Genomic DNA, 16,371 nt, shown 5'->3' with positions numbered 1-16,371 from the left:
TGGCGGTAACGTTATAATAACAGTTCCTCAGATATAACGATATGATAGTTAAAATATTGGTGCGTGCATTAGGAGTTAACCAGCTCAAACGCGCGTGTGACCTTTGCCCCCGGAACTCCCGACTACAAATAGGAAACCGACAACACATTGATTCAGATTATTGGCAAGGCCGGTGTGAACAAGAGTTACGTAAACATGATGAACAAATTGCTGTTTTTCAGCGCATTTCTTGCGCTGGCGCTATCAGAAGACGCTGAAAAGAAGCCAATTATGAGCGCCAGAGTTGAGGTATGTAAAATAATGTGTATTTACAGCGAAATATTGGAGCGAACCAATGGTACAGTATTTTTGCCATCTCAACATGTTTTATCGTAAACATCTGCGGCCATAAGTACACGTGGACATAATAATGTTTAAATTTGACAAAAAGGAATATTATGATTGTCATTACAATTTTATTTTTCCTTGATTTCTTTAATGTTTATTATTGATTAATTCTAATGTATATTAAATCAGAGATAAGTTAAATGTAAAGGAGATCCATGGCTTTGAGTTCATGAGATCTGCAATGCATTAAGTTCCAGACTGTGCGAAAATGTATATAAATATATTTTCCAATATACTTCAACATTAAAATATATCACTTTCACAAAATTGGTACTTGTATGATCAAATTTGTGATACTATTCAATGCAGATAGTGAAATTTGTATAGTACGATATAGTTTATTTTATTTTAAATTAGAAAACAGGAAGTAAAAGCTGATTATATATATAGGGTCATGCGAGCAATCATTTTGGAATTTGTTAGAGCATGATCAGATATTCATAATTATTAAATTAGTGAAGTGACATTGCTATAATTCATTACGGTTGATGTAGCTGAGCTGTCGCTGAATACTGGTAATAATCCATAGTAATTATGCAAGTTTTGGTACCGCAGATATAATCTGTCATTAACTTGCTGGCAATTAAATTTGCATTACCCTACTTTTGTCATCGCCAATGCATGGTTATAACAATTATATAAAACAGTAAATGCGAATATGTTTGCAAACGTAATGTCAGCATTGGGTTGATTGAAGGTTTGATACTCCGGTGGTTGTGTGCCTACTCACCAGCAAAAGTGTGAGTGTATATACTGCTCACTTTGCAGGCTTGTAACAATCATAATTTGCCATAATAGCTTCCATATGGAGGTGACGTTAAGCTGTCAGTCCTGCGTGCAGTTCCGCTCTTCGTGTATATAAAAAAAAATAATTAGTAGATTACTGGTGAATATCTGTAACTTTCTCTGTAAAATAAAGAAAAACATGTAATACATGCACACAAAACCTCACAAATTTAGATGAATTATCAACATCTATTGGGTTACCTGTGCAAGTCCTATTTTTTAGTATTTCTCATGTCTGAGTTTTTCCCGAGAGTAACTGTAAACAGTCTCAAAGACATTCATAAATTGTTTTTTATTTTGTTCTAATAGAACTTCAGTTCTAGAAATTGTGTCATTTGATGTGATCAGTATTTTTCAATGGATGAAAGACAGTTAAATTGACAAATACAAAATTATCAAGGAAAGCTGATATTATTATTACCATACTGTATTTGTTGTCATTTATGTAAACGCATCCACTGTTATATAAAAATTAGGTTGTGTTTTGAATTCATGTGTGGAATAACACTATGGTTTGAATCGATATAAAGTGTCTTTCCCAGTCCATGACTTCTCAGTAGTAGCTTGTGGCCCAAACACTATCTAATATATGTACTATTTACTATAATGGTTATATTTGGGAAATGGTAGCTCATATGGACTGCTAGGTTTGCAAAGAATTAGGCCAGACTTTTATTATCCCTTGTTTGTATTTCAGCGTAATTTCTCGCGCTCGCCGACTTGTAAGTGCAAAAAATTGCTAAAAAAACTTATTTTATCTTCATTTTTTTCCGCCCGCCGCATAACAAACCCAAGTTGCATTTTCATGGGAGTATCGTGATCAAAGTACCGAAGTCTTGCGCAGATGAGAAACAAGGTTATACCGGTACATGGAATACAATTTTATTTCATTTCTTCTCTCCAATCAATGATCTCACTTACAATTCTTTGAGAATCACACAAATCTAATGGGAAAAAAGAATTAATTTTTTTTTTTTTTCGCCCTCCTCAAAAAAATTGCTTTATAAAAACTCGAGAAACAAAGAATAAAAAAAAATTCTGGCCTTACTACTGGGTAATTTGAACTTTCCATTGATATTCTAAATAACGGTAGGGAATAGGTGATTGATGATGTAAATTGTGTCTGTGAGCAGTGCCAGCAACAACAAAAAACTACTAAATAGTACCATAGAAATATTAACATGCCCGGCTTTATAGAACCATATGCTGCCCGTTGTACAGAGTAAAATTTGTGCCAAAGGCTGCTATTTTTTACAACATGCTGTGTCAATATGGGTCCCATGTGATATATGCAACTTGTGTAAAATAATGTAGAATACTTTATTTTCACTTGGAATTAATTTTTGCTATTTTCGCTGAAGGAACGATTCAGTGAAAGTAAAATCCAGCAACTATATCTTTTTTCCTATATTTTACATTCAATATGTCAAAAATTAGTGAAAATAAATTACCATGTACATACAAAACACCAAAAATGTCTTTTCAGCAAAAATTAATTCCAGCTAAAATAAAGTATTTCACAGTACTAATTAGACAAAATTTGAACAGATAGTCACACTAGATGTTGAATTCTGTGAAATAAATATTACCTGTGTAATTCTGATTCATGTTTTCTGTTTTTCTTTTTTTTCAGAGTTGCCAAGGATGACGACTGAACAGGCTTCCCAAAGTGAAGAAATTCATCTTTGAGGATTTGCCTTTTTTGTATCCTTTACAATTTTCGTCACCAGCTTCATTTTGAGTTTAGCGTTTAACACAAATGAGGGATTGAATTCAATTAATTTGAGGTCTGTCTGGGGGAGGGGGTCTTCTCAAAAGTCAGGTGATGAACTGAAACTATAACACGTAAAAAAAACGGTACAACTCGACTCGCTTTAATCATCAATAGCGTGCATACAATGAATGCGACAGAGGTGAACTCGTGAACAGCAACTACTACACTCGAGTTGCGAAAAACAACGGCAGCGCCTTAGATCCTGTCTGGTATAAATTTTATGGTGTGAAACTATCTCATTAACTAATTAAATGTGTGGTGCTTACAAAAAATAGGATTTATTGATGCTGCGTGTGCAAGTCCCCATAGGATTATATTCATAAAATGTAATGCAGAAAAAAACAGATGGTTCTTAAAATGATGATTCTGAGAATTATACTGTCAATTAAATGTGGTATGAATAAACAAGGTCAAAGGTTATAAAAATTGATAAGAAAATGAATCTGCCCACATGGTCTCGCATAATACATAGTGTATTACACTAAAAAAAATTGGCCATATTGAACCATATTTACTATAGACAAATGCAATCATGGCACCGACTGAATACATTTTTCATAGTATTTTTTTTTTTTAAACATTTCCCAGTGTCAATGTGCAGCAGCCTCATAGAATCAGCAACAAATACAGAACGTTTGTTACATAGTGCTCTCAAGTAAGGCATGCTTCAACATGAAGCTGATGTAGAAATGATGGAGATTATAAAACTAGATACAGTGAAGATTATATCTTTGGCTTGAGCCCCTGGATGTATTATTGCCATTAATCCCTGCCATATGGATATTGTAGTAATAGAAAACAATGTTAATATTAAAATTTCATTTCTGTGCATTAATTCATAGTTCCACATTTTTGGCAATTAAATTCAATTTTTATGTACATTTGGTTGGCCCTGTCCAAAATAAGAGATATGGTAACTGAACTATCTAATTTAGTTTCTAAATCATTATTTATGCATGTATGCCTTTTAATCTGACCATGGAGTAACAGCAGTGTGGCTTATTGTGATTGGTTACTTAACTGATGCAATATGGTTACAATTACCGCCTTCAAAAGCTTATACGAATTAATCCTAATTATGTACTCAAACACATTGTACTGCGACATATGTTGATATTGGGGTGGCTTTGCTTGTTTATTCATGATTTCCTTTTCTCGTCCATTTTCCTATAAAGTATACCATCACGTAGTACATCGGTTGGGTGATATAATTTTACTCTGATCTTGTATTTTTATATTATTTGCATATCATACCATCATATCTGCACTTTAAACTCAATATCTGACAATATGTTATTACCTTATAAAGTGAGGTTGTGATTGACAGGCATTGTTTACATTTGTGTGGTCATGACATATTGTCATTCCGTGCCTTCAACAGCAGAGAAATAATTAATTTCAGTTATGCTGGTTATAGTGGAAATATAAAATATTATGAATTTATAATGATTCTCTTCATGAAAAGATATATATTTTGAAATGCCGGATCACAAATATTTATTTTTTAATTATAATTATTTTTACCATATTTGCTATCAACTGTGCATGCACTTGTACAGGAATGACATGGGTGTGTCCAAGGTCTACCGTTAGTATTCAATAAATGCAACTATTGGTTATATGCTATTTTAGGGATGCTTTTAAATAGAGTAAATTTTACATCTATGAGTAATATCAATTAAAATTAACACCAGAATTACAATTTCTTGTTAATCATTGAACTAAAGCATGAAATATAGAAACTTGATTTTTCATGGCAATATAATCACCATATTCAAATTTATCAACCACGCTACTCTAAAAGACTTGTGTCAATCACCACTGGGGTTGGATGATTTTAAGAACGCTCAAATTAAATCTCACACCATATGTTACCTATCATTTGTATGGGATTAACGAACTCTGGTATCTACTCATTTTAATACTGAATAATTTAGTATACTTACTCTCAATTCAGTTTCTGATGTATCTAGGAGGCTTTTTTAAATGCCAAAATCTTTTCCCAGCAACAAGTAGGTCTAACATTTCATGCACATGTATTTTTCAAATAATCCAGTTTAGAATGCCAATGCTTTTACCCATTGTGTAAGGTCATCAGTGCTATGTTTAAAGCCCAGTGACATTAGCATAATTTTCTCTTGCGTTGTCGTAAAAAGGGGAAAAAAAACAACCAAATGTAAACATGATAGATATGTACAAATCAATTTAGAGTATAAAATATAATCATGTAAACAGGTATACGTTACATGTAAGCTAATCATTTTAGTAAACATTTGCTTTTGTACTTTCATCACTCTTGTTGAAACAAAAGCCTTTAATTTCAATAATAGTTGTGTTCACGTTACACGAAGTACGGGCTAAGATTTAAGCTGATTTAGGCTTATCTAGCATATTTGCATTTCGGCTAGACCCAATTGCGTCCACGCACAGGGAGGGCCAGTCGTTAACACGGGCTAAGGGGTGCCATTAGTCGGTGACCTTTGGTAATCCGCTATTTACGAACGAAAAAGGATGACACGCGCGAGGTTCTATTTCTGCTGCTGGCATGTTTCCTTCTAATTTTGAAGCGACGTGCACAGGAACGCGAGAGAAGACGGACCCAACTTATTTGGATGCACATAAACAGTATACAACGGTCGTAACAGAATACAGAGTTTATTAATACATGTCGTAGACAGCGAACCAAATTTATTTTGTCTACGATTGGAGCTGCTGTACGCTCTACTACAGTGACCCGGTTAGTGTGGAAGCGAGCGCGGAGTAATGACTGGTGGAATATTGTCGTTATACGAACATGAGACAATTTTCACACCCAAAGGTCGCCGCAGAGGGTGCTTAGCCCTGGGCTAAGCGTTCGCGCATACTTCATTAGCCCGTGCTAGGGTCTAAACCGCGTCTTAAATTCGGATCAGATTTAACCCGTACTTAGCATTCCTTAGCCCGTGCTAAGCGTTCACGCACGTTTTCTTAGCACTGGCTAAGGAATTTGACCTCTTAGCCCGTGCTAAGGAGCTGTGCGTGAATGCAACTAATGTTCTCAAGTGCCCAACATGCATTGGATGTGTGAATAAGGTTAACAATTTCAGTCTACTGCTTGCTCAATTTCTCTATCTTTACATTGAATTCTGATGAAAATATCCTTATTCCGAATGAACTGTAATTGAAAAAGTATCAAATTAACATCAAGTTGCACAGTATTTGTTGTGAAAATGGTATTTGTGGGACACTACAGTAAGGCACAAGTAAGCCAGTAAGCGTAGAGCTCCTGAACCCCACTCCATGTCTACTATGAATAGATCGCAGAGTGCTTTAATGGATGTAGCTTTCATATAATCCCTTTGAGTGCCAGAGTCAACTTTTGTCATGTACAGACTAAAACCTGAAAAATGATGATGCTCAGAGAGTTTATTAAGTATCACAAATAATGTTTGTAATGATTATTACAAATTCTTACTAAAAACAGAACTAACATAATTATAGTATAGCAGTACAGTATAGATAATCATGTTTGCAGACGATAAAGACATTTTAAACCTAAACTGCATTACTTTGCTGTGATTTTCGGTAATTTATTAATTTGTTAAAACCCTCAAGAAATTTCAACGCCACAACTTTTATAAATTCATCTGTTGGCTAGTATTTTATTTTTTTGTTTACTCATTTGTTCGCCCGATATGAACATGCTTAGGGATAAGACTCTTAGCTTAGTAACGTCATTTGAAACAAAGTTTTCACCTTAACTATTTTTTTCAGTCATAATGTAGAATTCAAAGCAATGCCAGGTCGTAACCCTGATCTTCTCTTACTGGATGCAGAAGGAGAGGTCGTGGAGGTAAAACCAAAATAATGTCTTGTCTTTGTTCATCTAATATGACCTGTATACTGTATTCTGAAAAAATGAATTTGGGAATTGTTCTTGCCTTGCCAATTAATTTTGAAATTAAATTTAGTGAAAATTACAGAAAGATGAATACTCGATGTCACTATTGTTGAGAGAATTGATCTCTACTCAAAATTGCATACGTGATATGGTCTGGTCTGGTGTGCGGGTGATTTAGACACGGGTCAAGCACAATGTGTAACAAACTGTTGTGTTTACTTTACAGAAAATTGATCTGAGCGTATATGATAGGGATGAATGCAATCATTTATTAAAAAGCAAAGGTTTTTATAAAAAAGATGAAAAAGATGGCGAAGTGCCGGAGGAGTTTAAAACTGGTCCCTATGTGGAAAGAATAGTGGAGAAAGAAACTAAGGAAGAGGAACCAGAAGACAAAGCAGATAAAAGGAAAACTGGAAAAGTTGAATTATAAAGTGGAATTGGAATCTTTTTTTTATAAAATGGGATGAATTATTGTGGCAGGATCTTTTTCTGATGTTTGTAATAATGGGGAGTTAGGGAGTCGTGGATTTTCGAGAAAGCTTTTGTGGTGTACTTTTACAGGTGTGATATCAAAATGCAATTACATGTAGGTATGTGAAAAAATGCAAGTTAAAATCTACTCTCGTCAATATTACTTTTAAAAAATGGCGGGAATTACCCAGTGGTGCTATAATTAAGGACCAGGTATATCCAGTATATGATGTATTGCAATTTTACACCTGTGGAAGCACCCCTAACCTTCTCTCTAAATTCAAGTTGAGTTGCACCTGTTAGTTTTCAATGTACATTTAATTTTGGGGAGCTAGGGGGTACTTTTTACACAAACTTAGAACTGAATGAAGTTAGAACAATCGTCTCAAGACAGATAAAAGTGCATGTAATGAAAAATATTCTCTAAATTATTGATTTGTTTTTGTATATCTTGTAAATGTTTCCATCTGTCATGGCTGACTGACATTTTGGAAGAAATCATGTGATTGCTTTTACATTTCCTGATTGGCTCCTTGTATTGCATACATCTATAGCTTTCAATTGAGTTTACATTTTTAATGTGGTTTTGGATAATAAGGTAATGAACGCATATAAAGCTCGATACTTAAAATGTGAAGTACAATTTGAGTACAGGATCTTTAAGAGTACATTTAGAACAATATGCTTCAGTCTGTTTGTTGTAATCTTCCATATTTAGTTTACCAATCATGAACTCTAGAGGGGGTGGTTCACAAATTCACACAAATATACTAGATGGTGCTATTTATACTTAGGGACTTCTAATGTACAGTAGATTTGTATAATCTGTCCTCCACAGAGCCAGGATCTTGTCCAGTAATTCATAAGTCACAGTTACTATGGTTACAGTGTGTATCCATTGTTTATTGAGGAATTTTCAGCATTATGACATTGTCTACTTAAAGCTTGTAAGCAGGGTAGGTGATCGAGGAGGAATACAATTCCCGCTGAACTCCTCAATGAACTGTGGAGTATAAGGTAACTGTAGCTTGATGTTGACATGCATTATCAACCCATTTTTGTTTAATCACTTGCAGTATGGGGGAAAAAAATAAAATAATTTTAGACATAAGTTATTTTGTTATTCGCTTTGTGTTCAAGTCGAATCTTTGTTTTTATAATGTGTTCTGAGACTTTTATACAGATCACATAAAAGATGCAACACCTAGTTTTACTGCATAACCAAAAAAATCAACACAAAGTCTGGGTTCAAACTCTAAGCTCGCAGAACTGTCCATCTATCTGCAACACAATGTCTGTCATTGGTTGGGGCTATATTATTATGCTGATCTTGCACATGCGGTTCCACCTGTGTCAATACAACTTAGCAGGACCTGATCTTGTATGATATAGATATGTATCAATACAATGTAGCAGGACCTGGTCCCATATAATATAGATATGTATCAATACAATGTAGCAGGACCTGGTCCCATATAATATAGATATGTATCAATACAATGTAGCAGGACCTGGTCCCATATAATATAGATATGTATCAATACAATGTAGCAGGACCTGGTCCTATATAATATAGATATGCATCAATACAATGTAGCAGGACCTGGTCCCATATAATATAGATATGTATCAATACAATGTAGCAGGACCTGGTCCCATGTAATAATAGATATGTATAAATACAATGTACCTGCGGCAAATTCCATATAATATAGACATGTATCAATATAATGTACCAGGGGCTGATCCCATAGAATATAGATATTCATCAATACAATGAACCAGAAGCTGATCCCATGGAATATAGATATGTATCAATACAATATAGCAAGACCTGGTCCCATGGAATATAGATGTGTATCAATACAATGTAGCAAGACCTGGTCCCATATAATATAGATATGTATCAATACAATGTAGCAGGACCTGGTCCCATAGAATATAGATGTGTATCAATACAATGTAGCAGGACCTGGTCCCATATAATATAGATATGTATCAATACAATGTAGCAGGACCTGGTCCCATATAATATAGATATGTATCAACACAATGTAGCAGGACCTGGTCCCATAGAATATAGATATGTATCAATACAATGTACCAGAAGCTGATCCCATAGAATATATATGTATATCAATACAATGTACCTGGGGCAAATTCCATATAATATAGACATGTATCAATATAATGTACCAGAAGCTGATCCCATAGAATATGGATGTTTATCAACACAATGTACCAGGGACTGATCCCATAGAATATAGATATTTATCAATACAATGAACCAGAAGCTGATCCCATGGAATATAGATATGTATCAATACAATGTAGCAGGACCTGGTCCCATAGAATATAGATATGTATCAATACAATGTAGCAGGACCTGGTCCCATAGAATATGGATATGTATCAATACAATGTAGCAGGACCTGGTCCCATATAATATAGATATGTATCAATACAATGTAGCAGGACCTGGTCCCATAGAATATAGATATGTGTCAATACAATGTACCAGAAGCTGATCCCATAGAATATATATGTATATCAATACAATGTACCTGGGGCAAATTCCATAGAATATAGACATGTATCAATATAATGTACCAGAAGCTGATCCCATAGAATATGGATGTTTATCAACACAATGTACCAGGGGCTGATCCCATAGAATATAGATATTTATCAATACAATGAACCAGAAGCTGATCCCATGGAATATAGATATGTATCAATACAATGTAGCAAGACCTGGTCCCATATAATATAGATATGTATCCATACAATGAGAACCAGAAGGTGAACCCATAGAATATAGATATGTATCAATACAATGAACCAGAAGCTGTTCCCATAGAATATAGAATATAGATGTATATCAATACAATATAGCAGGACTGATTCCATAGAATATAGATATGTATCAATACAATGAACCAGAAGCTGATCCCATGTAACATAGATATATATCAATACAATGATCTCATAGAATATAGATATATATCAATACAATGATCTCATAGAATATAGATATATATCAATACAATGATCTCATAGAATATAGATATATATCAATACAATGTACCAGTGGCTGATTCTAAAGAATATAGATATGTATCAATACAATGAACCAGAAGCTGATCGCATAGAATATAGATATATATCAATACAATACACTAGTGGCTGATCCCATGATATAATATAGATATATATCAAAACAATGTAGCAGGACCTGGTCCCATGTAATATGGATATGTATCAATACAATGAACCAGGACCTGGTCCCATATAATATAGATATGTATCAATACAATGTAGCAGGACCTGGTCCCATAGAATATAGATATGTGTCAATACAATGTACCAGAAGCTGATCCCATAGAATATATATGTATATCAATACAATGTACCTGGGGCAAATTCCATATAATATAGACATGTATCAATATAATGTACCAGAAGCTGATCCCATAGAATATGGATGTTTATCAACACAATGTACCAGGGGCTGATCCCATAGAATATAGATATTTATCAATACAATGAACCAGAAGCTGATCCCATGGAATATAGATATGTATCAATACAATGTAGCAAGACCTGGTCCCATATAATATAGATATGTATCAATACAATGTAGCAGGACCTGGTCCCATAGAATATAGATATGTATCAATACAATGTAGCATGACCTGGTCCCATATAATATAGATATGTATCAATACAATGTAGCAGGACCTGGTCCCATATAATATAGATATGTATCAATACAATGTAGCAGGACCTGGTCCCATAGAATATAGATATGTGTCAATACAATGTACCAGAAGCTGATCCCATAGAATATATGTGTATATCAATCAAATGTACCTGGGGCAAATTCCATATAAAAAAAGACATGTATCAATATAATGTACCAGAAGCTGATCCCATAGAAAATGGATGTTTATCAACACAATGTACCAGGGGCTGATCCATAGAATATAGATATTTATCAATACAATGAACCAGAAGCTGGTCCCATGGAATATAGATATGTATCAATACAATGTAGCAAGACCTGGTCCCATATAATATAGATATGTATCTATAGAATGAGAACCAGAAGGTGAACCCATAGAATATAGAATATAGATATATATCAATACAATGTACCAGAAGCTAATCTCATAGAATATAGATGTATATCAATACAATATAGCAGGACTGATTCCATAGAATATAGATATGTATCAATACAATGTAACAGGGGCTGGGCCCATATGGTATGGCTATGGTAATAGCTAGACTGTCATTCCTAGTAACTTTATATAGTACTACACTTGACCTGACGTGATTTCCATGAATTTTTATGACGGTGACCAAAAAACTAATAAATGTTCCAGTGTTTCAACATCGTTGTAACAAAATGGACATAATAGCGAGTTTTAGGTTAAATAATGGTGATCTCCATGGTGATCTGTGGTTTTCTACTCGGTGATTTTATGAAAACAATCCTGGTCTATATAGTGAAAGATAAAACAGGTGACTTGATCTGCAAAAATAACTCCAGATCTATTGCCATCTTCACTGTGTTCTCTAACATGTGTATTTATGCCATGACAGACATTATTTACTTACTATTATCATTCGTACAATATGCATGCTTTTTAGATGCCACCAAGACATTTGTCCGTGTGAACCATTGGTTTAGAAATTTGATTTACAAGGGTCATACCTGGTTATGCTGTTATTCGCATTGTAATTGTTTGGTACCGTACTCGGTTGTTTACTGTTCGTTGGAGGGAAAGTCTACTTCGTTCGGTAAGATAAGATTTCGCCTTTATTTTCAGTGTATATATAGATGACCTCGCTGATCTTTTAAAGTCATCTAAAGTGGGCTGTTGCGTTGGCGGTTTTTTTTTATCTTGAATTCGTCCATCCGCGGTTTGCAAACTTTTGTTTTGTTTGCTATGAACATGGCCCATTATTGTCTACAATCCTAAAGAGTCTGAATAAATGAACATTATTCCCCGGAAGAGTGCTCTTAGAAGCGGTGTACTTCCATCCGTATATCTTGCTGACTCTAAGCTTAGAATTGTGCAAAAGCACGTCTATCTTGGATGTATTGTTGCTGATAATTGTATCGGTGAGGACATAAAACGATCATTCCACGGCAGAGCCAAAATTCTGCTTCGAAACTTTTCTAGTTGTAGCAGTGGTGTTGAAATTACGTTGTTCTGATCATTTTTTTCTAACGTGTACCGTACACAACTGTGCTTTCAACACATTCGGAAATCGCATCGGTTTTCAGGATTTTTTACACATTCTAGAGATCTTACTGCACGAATGTAAAAACGGGCACACAAACTAGTAAAACACAAACTTCCAATAAACCAGAAAAGTTACTCAAAATCGTTTTTTTTTCGTATATTTTTTCGATGAACACATTTTTAATAGCCGTTTTAATTTCTTCACAATACTGATTAAAAGTCTCAATAATGGTTTTATTTACTCAACGATCACTTGACTAACTGTGGGTTGCGCATGACATAACATTGATTTTCATTTAGGATAAAGTCTGGGCTTTCATAAAATATATAGGTTGGAATGGTTTACTTCCGGGAGATCCTTAATGATCTCCGTGTTGCGTATAATAACGCGTTTCGTTTATTCCAGGGCCGGCCCGGAACTGTAGTGCTAGCGGCATGGGTAACGGTGTATCCTGCAATATTACTACATTTGACGCTCTTAATTAAAACATGTTTGTTTCTCTCTATATTCCTTTATACCTATTTGACAACAGGGTAGTGCTTTTACCATCTTGCACGCATTTATGTCAGTACCGTAGTCTTATACATACTGTACACCTCTACCACCCTAGTGTAATGAAATATTTCGTTTATGTTTATATGTTAATTGTTTTGTTTTTGTTTCTTTTTAATATCGCATGTATGAATCTTTTCACTTTATATCCTGCCATAACGATTCAATAATGATAATATATTTTCATAGGATATTGTACATACGAATACTTGTTAATGACTGCATATCAACATACTAGTATTAAACGGAATGGTAGTAACAGTATTCCTAGATTTGTGTATGTGCATTTAAGTTATTGTCAATTAAAATTCTCCACTCATTAGAAACAGCGAAAACAATGTCCTGAATTTGAGTGAATTCAATACGAAAGATGTCTCTAATGCCCCAGAACATACTCAATCTATCAATCAATCAATCAATCAATCAATCAATCAATCAATCAATCAATCAATCAATCAATCAATCAATCAATCAATCAATCAATCAATCAATCAATCAATCAATCAATCAAGACGCTTAGCCGGTTAAAACTGAAGTAAACTTGTTGTTCCAATGCAACTGATTTACGATATGCCACAGTCCCTCTATAGAGGGATGGGGGGACTGTGGATATGCTAAACAATATTTGGAACGTCATGCATAATTAACTGTCAAGCAGTAAGGTAACTTCTCGTAGTAATCCGAATCGATTCAATTTTCTGTGACTCAACAAAACACCAAACTTATTAACCCACACCCCATCACCACAATCGCAACCCAGGTAGTCAGTGTATTTCTATTTACTATGTTTTTCACATCCCAGATACAATTTAAAACAATGTTTTCATGTATTTATTTTAATTGAGTTAGACTGAATAAAACACATTATCTTTACAATGTATTTTTCAAAACATTTTGTAAAAATCTGCAGAGTATAATTGTAGCGCCAAGTAGCACTTTTGTGAAAGTGAAAGCGCCCTCACACTGTGTATTTATAAATCGTAATCATCATCCTATCTTCTTGACACATTCGACCGGTGTCGCTACAATTATACAATTAATAAATCCGGTAGAATTGGTATTGTATTTTTCTTGGAGATCGGTTCAGTGGTCTGAGCCTCGTTTCCTTTTCTAAGCTCAACACATCACTTTCAGTTCTTCCACCAAACACATACCAGTTGCCATCGCAACCTAATAATAGAGTTACGGATACTGTGAAGCTCGTCCAAAATGTTTTGGATTTGTTGTCCGCCAAATTTTAGTTGTAAAACGTTAACGATTTTTCTTAATCATGCAGTATTTTTTCCATTTCCGACATTGCGTGATTCTTTCGTTTTTTTTATACAGAAAAATACAGTAAATGTAAAAGTAAAATCATATTTATTAAAGTCATTGTTCATACATGAGTTGCTGAACACACTACATAGTTTGTAATTTTGTTTCATATAATGAACAAGAGATTGACCTTTACACATTTTTAGCAAAATGACCTCAGGCTGTCAGAGCATAATGGTGGAACATTAGAGACAGATTTGACATTATCCTGAATGATGTCTTAAATGAAAAAGTAATTCAAACAGCTTTGAATAACCGGGATAGTTTGGTTTGACGTGAGTCATTTAACATTTAGCTTGTTAATGCGCCAAATATCGATAAATTCCAAAGAATATAATTCACCTTGTTTAAATTATTCCTGTTAAATTAAAATTTTTGATTACTTTCCCGTCTGTCTGATGTGTGATAAAAATATGATGAATTTGTTTTTGCGTATCTGTTAATCGACTTAATTAGCTGATTATTAGCTGAATTGCTGTGTTATGTCTGACATCGTTTAGGCAGGCGAAGTTTTGGACGAAACTCGACTCAGTGATTTGGAACTAATTACGATATAACCGTCGCTATTCAGACTACTATTTCTGACAGTTGGTATTCGTAGTTATTAATGTAGTGAACGATTAATCAAAAGATATGACGTATTCAGTACTTAGTGTGATTGGCTTTATGATTGAAGGTTACGCCCTAGAGTCTTTTTACTATTTTGTAATTGGTTAGAGTTTTGAAAATGAATAAAGAGAGTTTGAGTTGGTCTTGGCGAGTACTCCACAAAAGACGCAGTCTAAGTCCAGCCTAAGAGAGTCTAAGTCCAGTCCTAGAGAGTCTTGGGCGAGTCTTGGTTCAGCCTTGCGATAGTCTTGGGGACTTTTCCCCAGGGCGCTGTGTCTTATAGAGTACTCGACTGGCCGACTAAGACGAGAGTTGAAACGTATTTCGTTGTGTGTGTCTTATTTGACTGTAGAGTTAAGTGACTTTCCCGGTCCCGTACCTCAAGGGGACTAGATATAGAGACGAGACGAGATTCCCCCCCCCCAGGCACGTGTGGAGAACCCTAGAGGAGAGAAGATTTCCCCCCTGATAAAAACACAGATTATATTCGCCCTATATCAGCACTGGCTGGTCGCCATAATCTGGGTTGTATTTACATATTTGTACAAAAAGTATCGGATGTTTATTTGGGAATATAAATGCAGTGTCACGAGGTTTGTGACAACTTTCACTTATTTACTCGAGCAATGATGAGCTTCAGTATCCCCAATTTTAAGTTTTGTGCCAGGCGGACATTGGATGTTACTGTTGTCTCTCCTGACTTTTTTGTATGTGCAAGTTGCACATGGTGCATTTTTGCCACAGAATTCATATTCATATTTTGGATTACAAGACAGGGCTATGTAGCCATCTTCCTAACAAATGAAAAATTAATGCGCTATCCTCCCCCAGAGTCGCATTCGTTAGTGAATGAATCTCGGCCAGTGGAATTGGCCTTCCCATTGAGTCTGTGGCACACTCACCCAGGGTATGGGTCGACCCTTTTGATGTTCAGCCTAAGGTAGGATTTGAACTTGGGTCTACCGAGTCTGATGCGACAACCACTATGCTACCAGTGACCGGTTTTTTGGACATTTTAGTAAAAATTTAGGTCATTGGCGAAAAACAACAATTTTGTTGTCAGAAGCGCCCTCAAATGTTTTTTTAGGTTCAATTTTCAACTGGCTGCAGAGTAGCCTGACAAGGTCGCGTGAGTTGCGCCCTCTGCGGTGCTCTAAAGTTAGTGGGGTGTGATGTTCGCCATGGTCTGCAAGGTGTGATGCCGCTCGGTCGGTGAGGGCGCCATTCACGCCTAGCTGCGGAGCATTCCCACGTAAACTCTAGATGAGTACCCCGGGGAGATGGCAACCCTCTCTAAGCATCGATTGAAGTGCGCCTAAAATTGTCCGTGTTTTACGAG

The 16,371-nt window shown here is 35.2% G+C and overlaps 1 protein-coding gene across 1 annotated transcript; it reads left to right on the top strand.

The window, feature by feature from the left end:
• The first annotated feature begins 130 nt into the window (after positions 1-130).
• Positions 131-7,470, top strand: SELM (selenoprotein M). The gene is made up of 4 exons (NM_001199882.1): positions 131-288; positions 2,807-2,877; positions 6,701-6,779; positions 7,054-7,470. The coding sequence occupies exons 1-4, from the start codon at positions 196-198 to the stop codon at positions 7,258-7,260; spliced, it is 450 nt and encodes a 149-aa protein (NP_001186811.1). The 5' UTR covers positions 131-195; the 3' UTR covers positions 7,261-7,470.
• Positions 7,471-16,371: the final 8,901 nt, after the last annotated feature.

Source organism: Saccoglossus kowalevskii, chromosome 16 (genome assembly GCF_978046115.1).
Source record: "Saccoglossus kowalevskii chromosome 16, keSacKowa6.1, whole genome shotgun sequence".
Classification (NCBI taxonomy): Eukaryota; Metazoa; Hemichordata; class Enteropneusta; family Harrimaniidae; genus Saccoglossus; species Saccoglossus kowalevskii.
This window is presented reverse-complemented; position numbering and strand designations above follow the sequence as displayed.